The following is a 23,764-nucleotide window of genomic DNA, read 5'->3' on the forward strand; positions in this document are numbered from 1 at the left end:
CCGAGTGCTCAGCTCTAGTATCAATGAGGAGTTGGAGGTGTGTATCTCTGTCCCCTCCCACTCTCATTTGGATTATGGGCCACTTCGGGGCTTCAGGGCCCAGTTCTCTTTAGTTATCAAACCAACTAGTCTGGCTGACTGCCAGGAAAGGAGCTTGATGGCTCCTTTTGGGGCCCTTGATCTTTTTTAGGGCATTAGTTTTTCCAGTGCCCAAGTTCTTTACAGAATGTACATTGGTCATGTTGGAGAGGAGCTCTCTTTTCCTTGGGTGGCCCTGGGTGTCAGAACCGAAGGCACCCCTATCTAATTGGTTCTTGGTTAGGCTCACCATGGAGCAGTGAACTCCATGCTTCTGAGATAGGTGAGCTTTTCATCCCATTTTCCAATCTGGCTTCTGTTTTTCTTTGATGTCCTGGTTAAGACCTTCTTTGCTACCTAAATGGAATTAGAAAGCATCCATTCTTGCATACTTCAGTTTCTGCAGCTTGCAAAGGATGTCACTAGCTCTCTAACAGAGGTGATGTTAACCATTTGTTGGTTTTTGGATGCCTTGGGGTCAAAAGGAGTAAATGTGTGATAAGTCTCAAAGCACAGGGCTCTCTTGTTGGATGTTTGAAGAATCTCTCTGACCTTGGCAGCATTGGTGACCTGGAAAGCCCCCTTTTGAAGTCCCTGGGGAGAGCCTCTTTGTACACCTCCAGTGTGGCAGACTGGCTCAGTCGGAATGGCTGTTGAGTCTGCTCGAGATTTATTTCAGAAAGATGGGCAAGGATACGGGTGCAGTTCTGCATTCACTTATCTGCAGCGATTCTTTCCCTTCTATGAAATAAATTCCTTTAAGTTCCTATTCATGGCACTTCGGGAAAGAATCTGACATGGACAAAAGCTTCTTGAGCGATTGACACTCTATTACAAGAACCCAGAAAATTTATATCCTTCACCAGTGAGATTAATAGTAGAAAAAAGAAAGGAGTGCAATCACTGCAAAACAATAGTGAATGACATGTAAACAAAGTAAAAAAAAACTAGTCCGGCATTCAAGAGATTAGCTCCAGATCCTCTCCGGATCTTGCGGCAGATCTAGCTGCCCTTGCAGGCAGGCAGCTCCAAAGGGCAAATTCCAGAAGACACAGGCATGCCCAGGGCTTGGAGAATAGGCCTCTCATGGAATCTTCTTTAACTTTTCTGGAACTTTCCATCTCTAGAGATATGGTGATCCAGGGGGATGCGATGGAAGTCTCCCAGGTGTCGTCCGCATTGCCTTCTAAAGTCTGAAAGCTTAAGCAAGCTCACAACACAGTTTGGCAGATAACCACCAAAAAATAACATGAAGTTTTTAGATTTAGTTGTCAAATGTACTTCCCTAGCTGCAGAGCACTTTTCCTCAAATGATAGGCTTATTAGAAGCCTATTCATCTTATAAATAATCCATATTCCTATCACAGATCCTTTGCAATATCCTTTTCTTTTCTGATTACCCTGATTCTCTCTTTCCCATTTGGGACAATCTTAGGATAAGCTCTTCTTCATATAAAAATCCTTTCTTACTCTCACCATATTTCCTTTCTTTCACACTTACACATTTATTATATCTGTCCTTTGTTCTGACATGTCCATTTCTTAGCCACGTGGCGCCTCCCTGTCTCAGGCAGTGCTCATACTGGGTGTAAAGGTCAAGAATCTTCCTAGCCTTCAGCTCTATTGTATTGGGCAGTATTAGCTGCTCATCAACTAGGCTGCTTTGAAATCATACACAAAGTTTATCTTCTCTGTATCTAGGCAGGATCACAAGGAGAGGGGTAAACAGAGGCACCGGGTTGCCTTCCTTTTAGGGCTTTTATTGTAAGTTAATGATTAGAATGAAGGTCAGAGATAGAGGGGAAATATGCGTTTTGTAATTGCTGTTACTGGAATGTTTTCCACAGCATCTGAATTCTGACTAGATTTTTATTACCATTTGAGCAAGGCCGAGGACGTTTAGAGGCTTAGACAAATTACCAGAAAGTTTATTTTCCACAGACTCAGTTTCTCTCACAGTCCTGATCTTACATCACCGGAGCAATTCGTGTGGAAAGTTAAAAGAATCATTACCAAAAAAATAATAGTTATGAAAGAATATCTAAGAGTGGGGGAGTACTTTGGCCAGAGACAACACCTCCCCTCGGGGCTTTCGCTCACTTTGAGGTCCAGCCAATTAACTGCGTGGGAAATCTTCACGCAGATGCTGAGGAGAAGCAAGTAATCTCAGCACTCCAGTATGCAATGTCTTCAGGGTTATTTGGGTGGCAGTGGGTGTCTATTGTCGGGAGGTATTGTTGAGCATAGGCCTGGGGGTTTAGGGCATTGTTTGGGGTCATATTCTTTGGCCCAGTGGCTGCTGATTGCAAAACATGGTTCTTTTCTTCAGTATTGAAAAGAGTCAGAAGGAGCTGACCATTTAGGTTTGTGCATTTGGAAGATGATTTGGAGGAGGTTGGCCAGGACCTGCAGCTTTTCAGTATAAGAGTATGATTTTCCAATTGAGAAGGTCAGTTGTAGTAAAGGGCTGGTACACAAATGTTGGCTGACTCGGCTGTGGTTGTCCATATTTATTCATTTTGGAGGGAAGGGCTGAGCTGCCTGAGGGAAAACTGGCTACCAGATGGCAGTGGTGTTTCATGAACAGGACCTTCACTGAGTTGGTCATGGGATCTCAAATTCTAGGAACGGCCAGTTGTTATCTGCAGTGGTGGGTATATTGAAGGTGCTGGATAAGGGGAAAGACTTGTCTGTGGCACAGATGTTGTTGTGGGAATGACACAGGAAGATGGTGGAGTTGGGGTTTCTGCCTCTGGACTTGAGGGCTGGTCCGAGGGGCCTGGAGGAGGTGTTGAAGGTGCCAGTGTAGCCTGTGGGTGCCACACAAGCTGTGGAATATATAACAGCAGGTGTAGCTTCTCCAGGGGACTTTCCAAAATGAGTAGTATCTGGGTTTCATCTGGGTGTTGCCTTTGCTTTCCTGCCTGGCCACTAGCTCCCTTTTCCTTGACAGATCTGAGACACTGGACCTTTTAACCATGAAGGAGGAGTCTGAACTACTTGAGCCAGGTGTCTATGTAGGGAAACTGGTCCAGATGTGCTGGACTGCCTGTGACTTGATCCCAAGTGCATCAGGTGGTGGCCAGGTCTAATGAGCTCTCTGAGGGCTGGCCATTCCACCTCAGCAAAGTACGTAACTCTCCTGGGGTTAGCTTGAATCTATAACCACCTGTATAAGCCACTCCAAATTTCCTGATCATGAGGTCCAGGGGAGCAGGCTTGCTCCCCCACCCCATTCCCACCTAAAGAGTCTAGACTAGTGCAGGAACACCTAAAACAGAAAACAGACAGCACTCACTTTGTGGTACCCAGCCATCCTCCTCATGGAGGCATTTCAGCCATTCTTTGGCATAGGCAGAGCAGTATCAACCTCCAATCTGGTCACCCCAAAGACGTACGTGTACGTGTGTGTGTGTGTGTGTGTGTGTGTGTGTGTGTGTGTGTGCGCGTGCGCGCGCACCTTTGTGTGTGTTAGTTACTGGGAATTGAACCCAGAGGCTTTCTGTCTCCAAGCTATATTTTCAGACCAACTTTTTTTTCTTTTTTGCAGTACTGGCAGTGGAACCCACAGGTATTCTACCTCTGAGCTGTACTTTTTATTTTATTCTTCACCTTCCAGCCCTATCTTTTATTCTCTTTCTTTCTTTCTGTACTGGGCATGGAACCCAGGGGCTTTTCACCTTTGGGCTACACTCCCAGACCAATTTTATATTTTATTTGGAAACAGGGTCTCACTAAGTTGCTGTGAGCCTCACTTAAGTAGCTGAGGCTGGCTTTGAACCTCCGCGATCCTCCTGTCTCAGCCTCCCAAGTACTGGGATTACAAGTGTGTGCCACCAATTTTGGCTTATTCTATATTTTGAAACAAGTTCTCACTAGTTGCAGAGGGTTTCACTAAGTAGCTGAGGCTGTCTGTGAACATACGATTCTTCTGTCTCAGCCTCCCAAGTACTGGGATTTCAAGCATGTACCACCACGCCTGCCTTCAATTTTATTTCTTATTTGGAAAAAGGATCTCACTAGGTGGCTAAATTGTTGAGACAGTCATTGAACTTGCAGTCCTCCAAGTCTCAGCCTCCCAAGTACCAGGATTATAAGTGTGCACCATCACACCTTGTTTAGACCAAGGACTTTTTAGGTCCTTGATGGATTGCCAGTTAGCCATTACAGGGTGGCCCTGGATCCAGGCAGGAGGCTCAACAACTCGTTTTGGCCCGGTAAGGTACAACCTGGAGTCTGGCTTTGGTGTCCATCTCAGTTAAATACTTGCACTTACCATTCACAGACACCCAACCTAAACCTAACCCAACCTGAATCCTGAACTGAATTCCAGTTTTGTGTCCCTTGAAACTACTAACACTACTTGGGGAATTCCTAAGGAAGTGATCTGCCCCTTCTCCCTCAGTCCTCAGTCCTAGAGCCAACCATCTCTGGGCAAGGTCTCCCACACCTAATTCCCAAGTCACAGACTGGAGGAGGCAAAACATCCTGGGTCCTGTCTCTGGGACCAGACTGCCCCAAAAGTACCTCTTGGCTGCCTCGCCAAATGTCGCAGGAGGCTTTGGTTCATAGAGAACAAGAGACAGGCTGGATACGGCTATAGTAGTTCTCTTTATTCACTGGTGACACTTAGAGAGCAAAGCTCCTAATGTGAACCCTGAATGGCTATATAATACAGATTATATAGGCCTAGTCAGAATTTGATTGAATCAAGAACAGGCAGGGTACCAAAATGGGATTTCATTTCTGCTTCCTGAGCTGGATTTCCTGTATTAGCTTCCATGTGGCCAAGACTGAGCAGCACCATCTTAGGCTCCATGTGGTTGGGACTGGTTGATACCGTTTTGGGCCCCACATGACTGGGACTAAGTAGTGCCATCCTGGGCTCCTGTCTCAAACCCAGGGGCATTCTAATTTTGAGCTACACCCTTATTTCACTTTTATTTTATTTTATTTTGAAGATCTTGCTAAGTTGCTAAGGCTGGCCCTGAATCTGTGATCTTTCAGTCTCAGCTTTCCAAGTACTGGGATTACAAGTGTGTGCCACCAACCCCTACTCATTTTTATTTTGAAGCAGGGTCTTACGAGGTTGCTGAGAGTCTCATGACTTATCAAGGCTGTCCTCAAGCCTGCAATCTGCTGGACTCAGCCTCCCAAGTACTGGGGTTACTGGCTTGCACCTCTGTGCCCAGTTGCTTTTGTTTGTTTGTTTTTTGTGGTAGTGGGATGGAACCCAGGGGCATTCTACCTCCAAGCTACACCCCCAGCCCTATTTTTTTTTCTTTATTTTGAAACAAGGTCTCATTAAATTGCGGAGAGCCTCACTAAGTAGCTGAGGCGGGCCTTGAATCTGCGATCCTCCTGTTTCAGCCTTCCAAGTACTGGGATTAAAAGCATACACCACCATGCCTAGCCTGATCTGAGACTCTTGTTGGGTCACAGTCAGCAGTAGGGGGCCCTTCCCAGCTTTCTCTCTTTGTTTCTAGGATTTCCCTCACACTCTCTAATTCCTTCTCCCTATTCCTCTGGCCACATAGACAGTTTCTCTTGGAGAAACTGTGGTACAGTCTTTGCTTGGGCCACTTTGGAGCAAAATAGCAGTAGGATTAAGGGAAGAAGGGCTATGGAGATTTTTCCTTGCATTGTTTGAACCATAAAGTTTCCATTTCCCAGTTCCTCTGGCTGCAGCGATAGGTTTCTTTTTTCTTTTTTTTGGAGTCTTAGGAGATTGCCTTGCTAGCTTTAAGATTAGAGCTGGCCTTGGGACAGGGCCAGGAGAGAGGCAGAGTTAAAAAAAAGAAAAACAATGGAATTCCTTACACTGGCTTAAAGGGCCCCTCCTCTTAGTCCTTTGGCTTAGAAAGGGAGCCTCTTTCATAACTTTGTGTGTGTGTGTGTGTGGTACTGGGGATTGAACCCAGTATCCCTGTAAATTCGAAGCAAGTGCTCTTCCACTGAGTTACATTGCTAGCCCCTCTCAGAATTTTTGATGTTTACATCTACTAAAGAAGAACCTCAAGAAACTCTCCAGGATTTTGACTAATTTCAAATGGTTTTTCTTCACTATACCAATACTTTGTTTCCTTACTCAGAGTTTCTAGTTGTAATTAGTGGTATGTGACAGGCACCAGAAGCATTAGTGTTGCGGATAAAATGTGTTTCATGTGTGAGGGGAGAAGTAATTCCTCCACCACAACCACACAAACAAAAACAGAAAAACCGTGGATTCTTGTCCTAAGCTAAGAATAAATATGCATAGCTTGGAAAGTTGCTGAAGATTTAAAGAAGTTTATTAAAAAGATAGAAATACAGGATATAGTTACAGCCCAGTGCCAGAGAGAGGGGGGGTGGGGGGGCAGGCAGGCAGGCAGGCACTGGGGGGCAATTCGAATGAAAATACCAGAGAACTCCAGTTTAAGTGTTTTATCCGGACCAAGTCCACAGCAGGTCCTTTGATCTATAGATATGCTACCTTATCTCTAGCCTTGGCTCTGCTGTCTCCAGGTGGATTTGCCCTGGAAGGGGGGGGGCAGCCCCATCTCCGACCACCTTTTGTCCATCCCCCAAGATGTGTAAACTTTCTCCAGGATCTGGGATTTCCTCCCATCTCTGGCTCCAACTTTCTTCCTCTTCTTTAGAAATATAAATTAAAAGTCCCTCCTTTTTTGCTAGCCCTGGCTTTCTTTAGTATACAGGAGATGTGTTTTTAAAATTGGAAATCTTTCCCAATACTGATATATTAATACATTTTAAAACCTCTTCCCAATACTAGTACAATTAGTTCATAAATATGATTTGCATACTTACCCAGCTTAACCTCAGTTCTCACAGATCAACTAATTCTTCAATGGTAAGTCTTAACAAATTTCCCCAGAAAATAAAGATATTCTTAGGGTTGGGGTAAGTGGGTTCACAAATGTTAATATATATGTGCATGTATATTTTATTTTTAGTGGTTCCAATCAGAGGCCAAATGAGAAGCCACTAAGACTGACTGAGAAGAGAGAATATGATAAGAATGTCTGTGTGAAGTAAGGATTTTTTTGTCTGAATTGTTTATTGAATTAAATTGTAATAAAAATTATAAGCAGGAAGAATTTACATGTTTTATTTACAAACCCACATTTGCATAAAAATGTTTCCCCCCAGTCTCTTACAGACTGTTGCGGGATAGGTTGCGGGTGGAAATGTGCGTGGTGTGTGTGTGTGGGGAGAAGTAATCCCCCACCACCACCACACAGACAGACAAACAGAAAAACCGTGGATTCTTGTCCTAAGCTAAGAATAAGTATTCATCGCTTGGACAGCTGCTGAAGATTTAAAGAAGTTTATTAAAAAGATAAAAATATAGAGATAGTTATAGCCCTGTGCCGCAGAGGGGCACAGAGGGGCAATTCGAATGAAAATGCCAAAGAACTCCAGTTTACTGAGTTTTTATCCTAAGTCCAGCAGGTCCCTCTGATTTCTGGAGATTATGTTACCCCTTATCTCCAGCCCTGGCTCTGCTTCTGTTCTCTCTCCAGCCTATTGATTTTATGGCTTAAAGGGGGAGGCATCTGTCTCCAAACGCAGGCTCAGATTTATGGCCTGAGGGGGGGAGGCATCTCTGTTTCCAGACACAGGCTTTTACCTTTCCTCTTCTCCCCCAAAATGTGTGAAATTGTTGCAAGGAAACACATTTTTCCTGGCTCTAGCCTTTCTTTCTTGCTAGCTAGCCCTGGCTTTCTTAGTAAAGAAGATATATTATAAAATTGGAAATCTTTCCCAATACTGACACATTACTACATTTTAAAACCTCTTCCCAATACTAATACACAGACTTTAAGGTTTTTTTCTATTCAGTTCACTGGGGTAGGGTTTTCTGTTTAAATCTCCCTTCCAGTGTAAGTAGTCATTTTCTTCCTCCCTCCCTCATTCTTTTAGTGAAGTGAACAATTTCACAGAATGAATTGGGTATAGTTGATCTTTTGGGGCTTTTTTTTTGTGGCTTGGTGTTTGCTTGATCCTAGTTATCTGATGTTAAATTTGCATATTGGAGGCTCCCTTTCTAAGCCAAAGGACTAAGAGGAGGAGCCCTTTAAGCCAGAGTGTGAGGAATTCCATTGTTTTTCTTTTTTTTTCCTGTCTGCCTCTCTCCTGGCCCTGTCCCAAGGCCAGGTCTAATCTTAAAGCTAGCAGGGCAATCTCCTAATACTCTTAAGAAGGAGGAGAAAGGAAAAAAAAAAAAAAAAAAAAAAAAAAGGAAGGCCAGGAAAGAGTGCAGTTTGATGTATAAAAAACATCTATTTTTTGGTTTGGGGGGTGTTTCTGGGGATTGAGCCCCAGGGCAGTCTACCTCTGAGCTACAACCTAGCCCTGTTTTTATGCTTTATTTTGAAACAGCCTCACTAGATTTCAGAGGGCCTCACTAATTTGCTGAGGCTAGCTTTGAACCTGTGATCCTCCTATCTCAGCCTCCCAAGCATGAGCTACCATGCCTGGCTAATCTATCCATCTTTCTGACAAAGTCCTCACCACTGAAAATGACATGTGAATTCTCTGCTCCTGTTACTAGTTCTTACCCATATTGGAGTTCGGCTCGGGTCTTGTGGAAAGCAATTTTAAATTTGTTTTCCACTGAGTTAGCAGACATGGCAGTGGACAAGTTCTTTCTGAAACTGACATGGTCATTATGACCCACATATCTTTTTAATTTATTTTTTATTTTTTGTTTGTGTGTGGGGTGGGACCCAGGGGCTTTTCTACCTCCGGGGTATACTCCCAGACCTATTTTATACTTTATTTGGAAACAGAGTCTCACTAAGTTGCTGAGAGCCTCACTAAGTAGCTGAGGCTGGATTTGAACCTGCGCGATCCTCCTGTCTCATTCTCCCAAGCATTGGGATTACAAGCATGCGCCAGATATGAGGGCTCTGCTTGGCCCTCATTTCTTAATTGAACAAAACAAAATAGAACACACATGCTTTTATAGATGTGCTTTGGAATACATTGGATCCAAATTGAATTAAAATTGAATTAAAATAACTGCTCAGTTGAGGAAACAGATATTTATTTCTTTAAATGTTTTTTAAACCATTTTACAGATTATTACAATTTTTAAATCCTGATCCTTTGAGAGCTGATGGAACTTCTGATCTGCAGCAGGTATAATAAGCCCTTTAAAAAATTAGGAGGGAAAACTATTTACTCTTAAAATCTTTCTCCTTCCTCCTTCCATACTTGAGATTAAAAGAGAAACTCCTTGAATGGGGAACTTTGCCCAAAGACATGCTTTTAGAAATTATCTAGTGATTACTAATTCAGAGAATTTACGGGGGGGGGGCAGTAAACAATCTTTTCATTTGGGTAGTTTTGGTGTTTCAGGTAAGCATGTATACCCAGGTGTTTCCATTGGAGCCTTCTATTTTCTTCTCTGTGAAGTTCTTGGACTCTGTGCTGATAGCTCAGGGCAGATGCTGGTTGTTTAATGTCTGTACTACTCAGTTGCAGAGGTTGAAGTTAGGCGTGCAGCAGCCTGTTGTGCTCCGAAACAGGATTGAACCCTGCCTGACCTTTGACAAGTCACCACTGTCTGCAGACGTGAAAAAGGTGAAAGTGCTCTTAAAACCCAGCTCATGAGAAAACCTAACCTTTTCACATCTAGAAGGATTTTATTTTCTCCAGTGCTGGGAATGAAATCCAGGGTCTCAAGCATGCTAGACAAGCACTCTACAACTGAAATACCCCTCCTTCCCCAGCCCCATAGAAGGATTTTTAAATAAACAGTTCTGAAATTGTATAATTTCTTTGCTTTTGAAATTCTCTCTCTCTCTCTCTTTTTTTTTTTTTGATGGTACTGGGGTTCCTGGAAACCCTTTTATCTCTGGTCTACACTCCCAGACACCTATTTTTTATATTATTATTTGGAAACACGGTCTCTTAAGCCAGCAAGGCTGGCTTCGAACCTGTGATCCTCCTGTCTCTGCCTCCCAAGCGCAGGGATTACAAGCATGTGCCACCACTCCCGGCTTGAAATTCTCTTTTTAAAGAAGCTTTTGTTATTAGCTTTAATTTATTCCAAGTTAAGTTTCTGTAAACTAATCATTCTTTTGTAGAGAAGCAATTGTATGACTGTAAATACCTTCTGAAATATATTTTCAAATGTGACTTTGAAATGGGGCTTAGAAGGAGCAACAAGTGCAAAAGCAGTTGTAATATGCTATTTTTTCTATTTTTGTGGTACTGGGGATAGAAACCAGATGCATTCTACCTCTGAGCTACACCCCCTGCCCTATTTTTTATTCTTTATTTTGAAACAGGGTCTCACTGAATTGCTAAGAGCCTCACTAAGTAGCTGAGGTTGTCCGCGAACCGTGATCCTCTGGTCAGCCTCCCAAATGCTGGGATTACAAGTGAGCGCCACCACGCCCAGCTTGTAATATATTTTTTGTCATTCTTTCCAAAATTGCTTTATAGATCTGTGTTCTCACTTGGTAAATTGTTTATACATACATATTTGTTTTCTTCCTTGTTTATAAGAGGTTGGGACTATTTTAAAAAAGATATAAAGAAGCCAAGCATGGTGGCACATGCCTGTAATTCTAGTACTTGGGAGGCAGAGATAGGAGGATCACCAGTTCCTAGCCAGCTTCAGGAACTTATCAAGGGCCTTTGAAATCTAGTGAGATCTGTTTCAAAATAAAAATAATAAAATAGGGCTGGGAGGTGTAGTTCACAGGTAGAATGCTTGGTTCCTGGGTTCAGTCCCCAGCACCACACACACATACACACACACAAAAGACAGATGAAACTACAAGAATGAGCAGAATGTGAGAAATCTTGAGTGGGCAAGAGATTCCCATAAGCTTTAGAAGTTGGAAAAACAGGTGACAGGGTATGTGTGACTTAACGGGGAAAGGAACACAATACTTGGGAGGCTAAAATAAGAGGAACACAGGTTCAAGGACAGCCTCAGGAACTTAGCAAGACTCTGGGAAAACAAGCAAGACCCTGTTTCAAAACAAAACAACAACAGTAGTAATGATGATGATGGTTATTTCTCACTCTTGTTATGTACTCAGCATATTGACCACAACTTTCCATCATGCTGACCCTCCCTCCTAGACATAATAATGGGCAGCTACTGTTGGGGATATGGCTTGGTTACTATAGCAGAGGGAACAATGGCTTTAAAAAAATACTTTTATTGGTGTATTATAGTCTTGCATCATAATGTAATAAATAGTGATAATGACATACATGCACCTAACAGTTATGAGTTTCTCTTTGGATTCCTCTACATTACCCCCTTCCTCATACATGAGATTAACATTGGTATTTCATGTATATACATAGTGTCCATGGAAGTGTTGCCTTCCTTAATTCACCCTCCCCTATACCACCTTCCCTGGACCCTTTTTTTCTTTTTTCTTTCTTTCGCTTTTTTTTTTTTTCTATACTGGGGGTGGAACCCAGAGGCATCTACCTCTGAGCTACATACCCAGCCCTATTTTAGTTCTTTTTTTTTTTTTTTTTTTTTTTTTGGTGGTACTGGGGATGGAACCCAGGGGCTTTTCTACCTCTGGGCTATGCTCCTAGACCTATTTTGTACTTTATTTGGAAACAAGGTCTTACTAAGTTGCTGAGAGGCTCACTTAGTAGCTGAGGCTGGCTTCAAACTTGAGTGATCCTCCTGTCTCAGCCTCTCAAGTGCTGGGATTACAAGCATGCGCCACCACGTCCAGCTTCCCTGGTCCCTCTTGTACCCATTATCTATAGTCTCCCTAGCTTCTGCATATGAGAAGAAGACATATGACCCTTCACTTTCTGTGACTGGCTAGTCTAACTTAACATAATGTTCTTCAGTTCCATCCATTTTCTTGCAAATGACATAATTTTGTTTTTCTTTAATGTTGAAAAGAATTTGATTGTGTTCATATCCCATAATTTTGTAACCTGTTCATCTGTTGATGGGTACCTAGGTTGGTTCCATAATTTGGCTATTGTGAATTGTGCTGCTATAAACATGGATATGCATATATTACTATAATCTGATATCAGTCCATTAGGAAGAGTTGTATCACTGGATCATATGATGTATCCATTCCCAGTTTTCCAAGGCATCTCCACACTGATTTCCATAGTGGCTACATTAATTTGCAATCTCACCAACAGTGTAGAAGAGTTTCTATTTTCTCATATCCTCGCCAGCATTTTATTATTATTATTATTATTATTATTATTATTATTATTATGATTATTATTATATTATTATTATTTGGTGGTACTAGGGTGCCTGGAAACCCTTCTACCTCTGGGCTACACTCTCAGACACCTATTTTTATATTTTTATTTGGAAACAGGGTCTCTTAAGCCAGCGAGGCTGGCTTTGAACCTGCTCGATCCTCCTGTCTCTGCCTCCCAAGCACGGGGATTACAAGCGTGCGCCACCATGCCGGGCCAGCATTTATTATTATTATTGTTTGTATTCTTGACTATTGCCATTCTGATTGGGGTTAGATGGACTCTCAGTATAGTTTTGACTTGCATCTCTCTGATTACTAGTGATGTTGAACATTTTTTTCACAAATTGATTGGCCATTTGTATTTCTTCTTTTGTGAGTGTCTATGTAGGTTAACTGCCCATTTTTTGATTGAGTTATTTTTTTTAAGTGTTAAGACCTTTTAAGTTCCTTGTATATTCTGCATATTAGCCCTCTATCAGAGTAGTAGCTATCAAAGATTTCCCATTCTATAGGTTCTCTCTTAAGACTCTTTATGGTTTGCTTTGAGGAACAGAAACGAAATCTACCCCATTTATTCTTGTTTTAATTTCTTGAGCTTTGGGGGTCTTAGGGTTTGTATAATTTTAAGAAAGAAGATTGGAGACTGGAGAAACTAGAGAAGTGACATTTGATGATGGTACTTGGAATTCCCCCAGTAAAAGTAACATGTTTGCTGCTCTCTCTTGCTGAAGTGATGTGACACTAAAGTGGTTAGAAGATTTGCTCTACCCCAGAGCTTCTAGTCATCAAGGATCATAGATATTTTAAGAAAGCCTTCACCTTAAAAAAAAGGACCAAATTCTGAAGGAAACGATGCAAGGAGTAGAAAAAAATGTTAGAAAATAAAGGTTGTCAGGTACAGCAGTGAGCATCTGTGGTTCTCAGGAGGCTGAGGTAGGGGGATCATTACTTAGCCCAGAAGTTCCAGAACAACCTGAGCAACATAGCAAGACTCCATGTTTTTAAAAAATATCCAGCTGGGCATGATGGCACATGCCTGTAATCCCAGTACTTTGAGACAGAAGAATCGCAGGTATGAGGACAGCATCAGCAAGTAGTAACACTCTCATCAACCTAATGAGACCCTGTTTCAGAAATAAAATAGATCTAGGGGTGTAGCTGAGAGGTAGAATGGCCCTGGGTTCAATCCCCACTACTCCCGACCCCCACCCCAGTCCTCAGAGGTAGGAGAATATATTACATCTACTTAGTAACAACATGCTACAGTGCGTGGTGGTGTATGGTGGCCCATACTTGTAATCCCAGTACGTGGGAGGCTGAGATGGCAGGTTCCTAGGTTTGAGGCCAGCCTCAGCTACTTAGGCCCTCAGCAACTTATTGAGACCTTGCTTCAAAATAAAGAATAAAAAGTGGGACTAGGGGTATAGTTAGGAGGTAGAATACCCCTGGGTTAAATCTCCAGTATTGCAAAAACAAAAATCAAAGTGATCAAAGTGCTGTTTAAGAAAGGGAAAGGGAGCTGGGCATGGTGATACATGCACGTAATCCTAGTACTTGGGAGACTGAGACAGGAAGATCGAGGGTCCACAAACAGCTTCAGCTACTTAGGCTTTCTGCAACTTAGCCTTGTTTCAAAGTAAAGAATAAAAAAACTAGGTCTGAGAGTGTAGCTTGGAGGTAGATTGCCCCTGGGTTCCATCCCTAGTACCACACACACACACACACAAAAAAAAAAAAAAAAAAAAAAAAAAAGAATACAATTTTTTCAAGGGATTCTCAGAAATTCAGAATACAAAAATATTTTTGAAAATAACTAGTAGATTTAGGGTATAAAACAAAACCTAATTTAAAGTGGAACAAGCTGGGTGTGAGTGGCACATGCTTGTAATCCCAGTACTTGGGAGGCTGAGACAGGAGGATTACAGGTTCGCTTTGAGATCCTGTTTCAAAGTGTAAGAATGAGGATGTAGCTTAGAGGTAGAACACCCTGGGTTCCATTCCCAGTACCAAAAAAAAAAAAAAAAAAAAAAAAAGCAAAGAGTACATATAAATAGGAGGAAAATCTGAGGCTCACTTTGAAGTCCATTATCTAAAAATGAGATTTCTAGAAGAAAGGCAGAAAAATTCTAAGGAGTAATGCATGAGCATTTTCTGAACCTAATGGACATGAATCTCCACATTGAGTCTGTCTACCACCACATCATAACTGTTGAATCAAGACATCAAACACATAGAGCTAACTAAGCTCAGGGATTCAGAGATTACAATTTAGAGGATAAGAGATATTTTCTCCCCTCCTCTAACAGGACCAGGAACCAGGGTAGCCTCAGAGTTATCCACAGCAAAGCCAAAGGAGCATGGACTTAAACATTCTGCTGAAGTTATTTCTGCTGACATGTAGGTCCATATTTACACTAGGAGGGAGGTGGAAAGGTAGAATGAAGATATTTTCAGACATGCAAAGACAAAAAAAACACAACATACTTTCCCATACCTTTTGTCAGGAAGCTACTGAAATGTCTGGCAGTTTATTAAGATAAGGAGAAAAACCACATCCTCATTTCAGGGAGCTTTCTTAGATCACTTATTGGATCCTTTCAGTTTGGGGCCCAGAAAAGCAAGAGTGATAACTGAGAAAAAAATCCAGGGGACTTAATCAGGGTCGGTCTTAGAAATTACCGTATTAAGCCATTTATACTCACTGACAGTTAAAGTGAACAGTGAGATATAGCCGGGCATGGTGGCGCATGCTTGTAATCCCCGCACTTGGGAGGTGGAGACAGGAGGATCATGCAGCCAGCTGAGGCTGGCTTCAGAGACCCTTTTTCGAAATAAAAAAATATAAAAATAGGTCTGGGAGTGTAACCCGTGGGAGTGTAGCCGGAGGTAGAAGGGCTTCCAGGAACCCTAGTACCACCAAAAAAAAAAAAAAAGTGAAGAGTGAGATGTAGTTTTTGTTCATTTTCTCTATTGTGGTTTTTCATTGTTGACTTTTTCTCTTTTTTGTAGGCTCTTCAAAAAAATAAGTTTTCTGGACCCAGCCACACTCAGTCTTACTCTTGGCCTCCCGTAGGTCGTGGCTGTGATGTGGTTGTCATTTCTCAGAGTGGAAATGACCCTTTGTTGTACCTCCCACCGTTGCTTACAATTTTGCAAATTGGGGCTAACTACAAGTCATTGCCAAGTAGAAACGGAGTAAGTTGAAGACAGTTTTGTTTTGCCCCAAAATGGATTTAAATATTTACTTTAAAAAATTGTACACCTGTTTGTAAAGTTCAGGTTAGGTGACTCAACTTGGTTTCCCTATGCGAAAGTAGCCTGTTTCTCTTCCAGGGTAACAATTCTCCTATACTGAGCCCAGTTGTGGGCCATTGGCTGGACAGGAGAGTCCTGGCTCTTAGATATGAATGTAGAGTTTGTAAAATTATCTCACTGACTTTAATTCATTTCATTGTTACAGCAGCCACATGAGATGGCTAGGGCATGTATTATTATTACCGTCATATACATGAGAAGATCCAGCTCTTGAGACGTTCCTGGATGAATTCTTAACACCTAACAGGGGTAGAGGGTGGGCTAAGTTCGTGTTGTTTTCTTCCACATTCTTTAAATTATTCCGTAGCACCCCACTTGGTTTTATAATCCTACTTTTTCCATGTGTAAGATTCTGAAAGTCTGAGAAAGGTGGTAGAAAGGAGGAAAGTGGTGTGAGGTCAGCAGTGGTGCTTAACTATGTCTGTTCTGCTGGGTTTGGGCCGCCAGGAGAACTAATGGGTGTAAAACCTCCATGCCAGGTCCTGGCACAAAGGATGTGCTCCAGATGCTTCCACCACACATTTAAGTGAACACAACCGTAAGAAATATTCTCAAAGTTGCAGTTAGAACAAATACCAGTTTATTTTTCTAAATATGTCAGGCAATTTCCCTTTAGAATTTGCACTGGTTATGTCTTGATTTAATCAAGTTATATATGAACATGTATATTCCCATTTAGTGATCAGTTAAGCCTGCTGATGAGACCTAGCCTGTGTTGATGCAGAACCATGGCCGAGGCAGAAAGGGTTGTGCATGCCCTGCCCCTACCCCCGGTGCGGCCTTTTGTTTCCATACCTCTGCACCACCTGCTTTCAACAGCAGGGCCTCTCAGTGGGTGCTCATCTAGATGTGCCTAAGAGGGAGAAGCTTCAAGTATGGATGGCACATGTCCAGAAAGGCATGTGGCAGTGCAGGCAGCACACCTTCCAGAGCATCTATGGGTAGTGGAGGGCGGGGCTCAGAGGGTCGTTTCCTAAAGAAGTGTTAGCCTTTTTAAGGCCTCTCTTAGGAGGTATTTATTCCTCACTATGCTTATAGAGCAGAAATCTAGAGCCAGATTTTCTAGGCTTAAATCCTGTTGCCACCTTGAATTAGCTGTGTAGCCTGGAGCAATTTATTTTACCTTTCTGTGCCTCAGACTCCTCATCTCTTGAGATGAAGTAGTAATAGGCCCTACTTCATAAGAGTATTTTAAGTAAATAAATACTAGGTGAATTAAGTATGTGTGATGTTTAGTTTAAGACCTAGGAAAATCCAGGGGATTGAACCCCAGGGGCATTATACCTCCAAGCCACATCCCCAGCCTTCTTTATATTTTATGTTGAAACAAATCTCATTAAGTTGCTGAGGCTGTCCTCAAGCCTGCAATCCTCTCAGCCTACTAGAATTACAGGAATGTGCCACCATACCTGGCTTCTGAATATGTTTTAATGAAACTCTGTTAAACTCTCCTGATCTGTATGACAATGATAATGTCAAAAACTTAAGTATTAGTTGGACACAGTGGTACACACCTACAATCCCAGTACTTGGGAGGCTGAGACAGGAGGCTATGTGGTTTGAGGCCAGCCTTAGCAAGTAGTGAGACTGAGCCGGGCATGGTGGCCTATGATTTTGTAATCCTAACATTTGGGAGGCTGAGACAGGAGGATTGTGGTTCGGGGACAGCCTCAGCTGCTGCCACCACTACTACTACTACTACTACTACTACTACTACTACTACTACTATGACGACTATTACTACTGCTGAATCTTGGCAACTCAGTAAGACCCTGTTTCAAAATAAAAAAAAATAGAGAGCTGGGAATATAGCTCGGAGGTACAATGCTCTTGGGTTCCATTCCCAGTACAGAAAAAAAAAAGGTCTGGGGTGTGGCTTGGGGGTAGAATGCCCCTGGGTTCCATCCCTAGTAGTGCAAAATTAAAATAGGGCGGGGGATGGTATATATAGCTCAGAGGTAGAATGCTCCTGGGTTCAGTCCTCAGTAACACACACACACACACACACACACACACACACACACACACACAGAAAACCCTTTAGTGCTTATTCTATGCAAGGAGATAATCTAGATGTTTCTCATGTACTGTTTGATTACCAACTACTTTGCAAAACTCTTTGAATTTGTTTGTCTTTGCAGCCTCTTGTAGTAATTGTGTGCCCGGGGTGGAAAAAGGCCCAGCTTATTTTTGAATTATTGGGCAACTACAGCATGTTTTCCAGGCCTCTTCATCCATTGTTGTTAACAATTGGACTTAACAAAGATGAAGCCCAAAACATGAAGCTTCCAAGGGGGTGTAAGTATCCTTTTCAAGCTGTTTGTTTTTTCCACAGAAGACAGTGGGTTCTTCCCAGGCATATTTCATGCCATGCTGCTGCTGTGGTCATTAGTATAGCCCTCATCTGTCTGTCACTGATAGATGTCAACAATGGAGGTTCAGTTTTGACCTACATCTGTTTCACTGAGAAAACTTAGTTGATTTCAATCACTTGTCAGCTGACTTGTTAGATGCTAAACAGTGTTGACCACACCTTCCTGTCTCTCAGGAGTGCAGAGCTGGGGAGCTGGGATATTTAGTCAGATACTGACAGAGCTTAGCTGGGTGGGCACTGAGTAGAGAAACAACTTCTTAAAAAGTATGCAGCTGGGCATGGTGGCACACGCTTGTATCCCAGTACTTAGGCTAAGACAGGATCGCGGGTTTGCAGATAACCTCAGCTACTTAGACCCTCTGCAACCTAGTGAGACCTTGTTTCAAAATAAAGAATAAAAATTAGGGCCGGGTATGTAGCTTGGAAGTTGAATGCCCCTGAGTTCAATCCCCAATACTGAGAAAAGTATGCAGAATCATAGAAATAAAATGTTGGGGAAACCTGAGGAAAATCTAAAATGTGCATTTTTTTCCTTTTAAAATGTAGGTGATGTGATTGTCACAACACCACATAGCCTCCTGAGACTGCTCATGTACCAAAGCTTGTTATTTTGTAGACTCTGTCACCTGGTTTTGGATGAGGTTGACTTGTTAGTCCATGAAGCTAATGAGCAGGTAAGTGTGGTATTGGCTTAGATATTGTTACTGTTTCAAATGTATGTATTTCTGAACTATATACAGTATATTTCTGAAATAATACAATTAGAGTTTTAGCTGCTTTAGGTGATCAAGAAGTGTCTAATTGGGGAATAAATTAAGTAAATTTCTTAGCCAGGCATGGTGGTCCATGTCTATAATCCCTAGTACTTGGGAGACTGAGACAGGAGGTTAACAGGTTCAAGAACAGCCTCAACAACTTAGTGAGACCTTGTTTCAAAATAAAAAATAATAGGGCTGGGGATATAGCTCAGAGGTAGAATGCCCTTGGGTTCAATCCCCAGTGCCAGAAACACACAAAAAAGTTTTTTTATATTTCATTTATTTATTTATTTATTTATTTATTTATTTATTTATTTATTTATGGTGGTACTGGGGGTGGAACCCAGAGGCTTTCTATACCTCTGGGCTAAACTCCCAGACCTATTTTATATTTTATTTGGAAACAGGGTTTTACTAAGTTGCTGAGAGCCTCACTAAGTAGCTGAGGCTGGCTTCGAACCTGTGTGATCCTCCTGTCTCAGCCTCCCAAGCGCGGGGATTACAAGAGTGCGCCACCACGCCCGGCAAAACTTCTATAATTTAGATGAGAATGTTTATTTGAAATTTTATTCTCAGTGCCTGCCTCCCTTCCCTTCCCTGGGGATGAAACTCAGGGACATTCTAACTCTGACCTACACACTCATCCCTTATTTATTTATTTATTTATTTATTTACTTATTTATTTATTGTGGCACTGGGGATGGAACTCAAGGATATTCTACCTCTGAGTACCACCCCCAGCCCTATATTTTTTATTCTTTATTTTGAAACAGTCTCCCAAGTACTTGGATTACAAGTGTACGCCAACTTTTGAAACAGGGTCACATTGTGGAAGGGCTCACTAAATTGCTGAGGCTGGCCACACACCTGCAGTCCTCCTCTCCTAGCCTTCTACTGATTATAGGCATGTGCCACAGTGCCCATTTAAAACTCTTTGAAGAACAACAACAACAAAAAACTTTTCCCGGGATACTTTCTGAAACATTTAATATTTTTCTAAACCTGGTGTGGTGTCATATTCTTGTAATCTCAGTACTTGGAATAAGACAGGAGGATTGTAGATTGAAGGACAGCCTTATCAAGTAGTGAGACTCAGCTGGGCGTAGTGGCACATGCTTGTAATGCCTGCGCTTGGGAGGCTGAGATAGGAGGATCACACAGGTTCGAAGCCAGCCTCAGCTACTTAGGCTCTCAGCAACTTAGTGAGACGCTGTTTCCAAAAAATATATACAATAGGTCTGGGAGTATAGCCCGGAGGTAGAAAGCCTATGAGTTCCACCCCCAGTACCACTAAAAACAAAACAAAACAAAAAAAGTAGTGAGACTCATTAACTTATAATAATATTTTTTCTGTCTTGTGTGGGGAAGCTGTATTGGAAATTGAACCTAGCGGTATTCTACTTCTAAACTACACCCCCAGATCTTTTTTTTTCTCAAAGTTTGAAACAGGGTCTCACTAAGCTGCAGAGGGTCTTGATACATTGTGAGACTGGACTCCAACTATGATTCTCCTGTCTTAGCCTCCAAAGTACCAAGCCCAGATAAAATGTTTTGGTTTGAAGCAGGATTTTACTAGGTTGCTAGTAAAATCTAAGCTGTGCTTGATTGAATATGTAACTCCTGTTTCAGACTCCCAAAGTACTGGGATTACTGTATACTACCACAATCTGGCCTTGTGTTACAATTAACAGCATGGTTTCATTACTTACTATTCTACAGCATAACTATTATTTGCTATATGATATTGAATAATATAGGCATAACAATTTGTTTTAAACCTGCCTTATTTGGTGGCATTTAACATAATTTTTGTGCATGTGGCCAAAGAACCTCATTTTTTTTATTCCTGAAAGTAGGAAGCCTTGGCATAGCTTTCTGTTTCAGGCTAATTGGTAAAAAGTGGGATCTGTAGCCGGGCGTGGTGGCGCACGGTTGTAATCCCAGCATTTGGGAGGCTGAGACCTGAGGATCGTGGTTCGCGGAGAGCTTCAGCTACTTAGTGAGGCCCTCTGCAACTCAGTGAGACCCGGTTTCAAAATAAAGAATAAAAAATAGGGCAGGAGGTGTAGCTCAGAGGTCGAATGCCCCTGGGTTCCATCCCCAGACCCCTCTCCCCCCAAAAAAGTGGGATCTGTTAGTAGTGGGATCTGGTTAGGGTAGTTTGTATTTCTTCCCCCCACCTCTCACAGCTGAGGAGGGGTGGGTACTGAGGATTAAATTCAGGCATTTTACCTCCAAATACACCCCCAGCTCTTTTTTGTTTTGAAACAAAAGTTGCTGGAGCTAGCCTCAAGCCTGTGATCCTCCTGTCTCAGCCTTCCAACTTGGGATTATAGGTGTGTGCCACCACACCTGGCTTGAAGCTGAGATTGAGTCTAGAGCCTCTCTCATGGTAGGCCAGCACTCTATCTCTGAGTTATACTTCCAACCCTATAGTTTGTGTTTTTTTGATTACTTAACTTGGCCGTTAACTTGAATTGATTGTTGTGTTCAGTTTTTTGAGTTTCTTTCTTTCTTTCTTTTTTCTTTCTTTCTTTCTTTCTTTCTTTCTTTCTTTCTTTCTTTCTTTCTTTTTTTTTTTTTTTTTGCGGGACTGGGGATGGAACCCAGGGCATTCTACCTCCAACCTACACCCCCAGCCCTATTTTTTATTCTTTATTTGGAAACAGGGTCTCACTGAGTTGCAGAGTGACTCACTAAGTAGCCGAGGCTGGCTTCAAACCTATGCAATCCTCCTGACTCAGCCTCCCAAGTACTGGGATTACAAGCATGCGCCAGCATGCTCGGCTTTTTCTGAGTTTCTTGTTCATGTTCTTGTCTTTTATTTGTGAAATCATCTTTTTCTAATCAATTGTTGAACTTTTTGGTGTGAGCCTGTTAGTCCCTTGTTCGTTGTTCAATGTATTATCCATATTTACCAAGATGTTGTTTGTGTTTCAGTTATTTATGGTGGGTATTATATTTATTGACTTTAAACATTTTCTCCTTTATAGCTTTTTCCTTTACTCTAATTTTTAGTCTTTTGAAATTTTACCAATTTTTTAGATGTTTGCTATATTAGATAACTTTAAAAAAAATGTCAAACCTGAAGAAAGGGAATCTGCACCACGTCAGATCATTGCAGTTGGCATTCATTGGAGCAGGCATACAGAACATCTCATCAGAGAGTTCATGAGTGATCCCTACGTTGTGATCACAGCGCCAGAGGAGGCTGCGCTCTATGGCAATGTCCAGCAGGTGATGAGTGTGAGGGGAAGGGTGATGAGCACAAGCAAGTAACCTCTATGACATGGCTTAATGTCAAATAACTATAGCCTGATTCCATATAAAAGCATGTAAGTTAAATTTAGATTGATTTTCTATACACTATTTTCTATTAAAATTATAACAGCTAGCTGGGTACAGTGGCCCATGCCTTTAATCCTAGTACTTGGAAGGCTGAGACTCAACAATCACAGGTTAGTAGATAGTCTCAGCAACTTAGTGAAACTTTTAGTAACCTAGCAAGACCCTGTTTCAAAATAAAAAATAAAATAGATCTGGGGGTATAGCTTGGAATGGAGGTAGAATACCCCTGGGTTTAATCCCCAGTAGCACAAAAAATAAAAAATAAAATTATAACAGCTATGAAAACTGAAACTAGAGTACTTTGAACATTTAGAAAATTACCTTGGAGCCAAACATGGGAGGCCAGTACTTGGGAGGCTGAGACAGGAGGATCTCAGGTTCGTAGCCAGCCTCAGCTACTTAGTGAGGTCCTCCACAACTTAGACCCTGTTTCAAAATAAAGAATAAAAAATAAGGCTGGGTGTGTAGCTCAGAGGTAGAATGCCCTTGAGTTCAATCCACAGTTCCGCAAAATAAATAAAATACTTTGGCTGAGTGTGGTTGTGCATTCCTGTGATACCAGAACTTGGGAGGCTCCCAGTTTTGAGACCAGTCTCAGCTAGGTAGTGAGACTCTCAGCAGCTTAGTGAGACCCTGTTTCAAAAATTAAAAAAGAGTCTGTGGGTGTAGCACAGGTAAAACACCCCTAGGTCCAGTTCCTAGTAACACACACACACACACACACACACACACACACACACACACACACAATTACCTTGTTTCTGTATTTCATTACCAGGTAGTGCATCTTTGTTTAGAATGTGAAAAAACCTCTACTTTACTCCAAGTTCTTGATTTCACTCCAAGTCAGGCACAGAAGACTTTGATCTTTACCAGCTCTGTAGCCGAAACAGAAATAGTGTATAAGGTGAGCCTGTCCACATACTACAACATTTCCACTGTTGGTTTAAACTGGCTAAATCGTGAGTGATTGGAAAACGACTGGGTAGTTGATGAGCCAAGGAGATACAATTTCACAAGTTTAACATCAGTCAGAAGAAGTGGCTGTGCTGGGAAGAACTAATAGCAGGAGACCAGGCCTGGGAGATGTGCCCAGCAGGTGGGCCCTGCCTTCCCAAGTAAGCTGGTGCCCTAGGGAGCAAGTGCTGGGTGCCTTTTCCTGGGGGAGCATGAAGAAATGTTCATATCTCTACTCTGTATTTGAGAAGATAGCAGTGATAGATACTAAAGATTTATGCTAAAGATTTATTCAATTTAATCTAATTGTGTATACATAAATCCTAAAATGTATATGCAAATCCAAATACAAAATAAATTAGTAGTAATCTTTCTGTAATAATAATCTAGAAAGTACAATTTAAAAGTCCTTGTTGAGCCGGACGTGGTGGTGTATGCTTGTAATCCCAGCATTTGGGAGGCTGAGACAGGAGGATCCGGGTTCGTGGCCAGCCTCAGCTACTACTTAGGCCCTTTGCAACTCAGTGAGACCCTGTTTCAAAATAAAGAATAAAAAATAGGATTGGGGGGTGTTGCTCGGAGGTAGAGTGCTTGGAATGGAGGTAGAATACCCCTGGGTTCAATCCTCAGTTCCACAAAAAAATTTTTAAAAAGTCCTTTTTGGGCTGGGGATTTTGCCCAGTAGTAGATCCCTTGTCTAATATGTACAA

At 42.0% G+C, this 23,764-nt stretch overlaps 1 protein-coding gene across 1 annotated transcript in view; it reads left to right on the forward strand.

Annotated features, from left to right (window-relative positions):
* TDRD12 (tudor domain containing 12) overlaps nucleotides 1-23,764 on the forward strand; it is a gene marked incomplete at both ends in the record, with an annotated part of 109,580 nt that overhangs the window by 55,795 nt on the left and 30,021 nt on the right. Inside the window, 8 exons of the mRNA XM_080703546.1 lie at nucleotides 7,032-7,109; nucleotides 9,162-9,222; nucleotides 9,562-9,666; nucleotides 15,312-15,497; nucleotides 17,759-17,915; nucleotides 18,538-18,665; nucleotides 21,795-21,986; nucleotides 22,876-23,004. Of these exons, the coding sequence (XP_080559672.1) occupies nucleotides 7,032-7,109; nucleotides 9,162-9,222; nucleotides 9,562-9,666; nucleotides 15,312-15,497; nucleotides 17,759-17,915; nucleotides 18,538-18,665; nucleotides 21,795-21,986; nucleotides 22,876-23,004 (1,036 nt within the window). The remainder of the gene's footprint in view (nucleotides 1-7,031; nucleotides 7,110-9,161; nucleotides 9,223-9,561; nucleotides 9,667-15,311; nucleotides 15,498-17,758; nucleotides 17,916-18,537; nucleotides 18,666-21,794; nucleotides 21,987-22,875; nucleotides 23,005-23,764) is intronic.

Source organism: Muscardinus avellanarius (assembly GCF_963383645.1).
Source record: "Muscardinus avellanarius genome assembly, chromosome: 10".
Classification (NCBI taxonomy): domain Eukaryota; kingdom Metazoa; phylum Chordata; class Mammalia; order Rodentia; family Gliridae; genus Muscardinus; species Muscardinus avellanarius.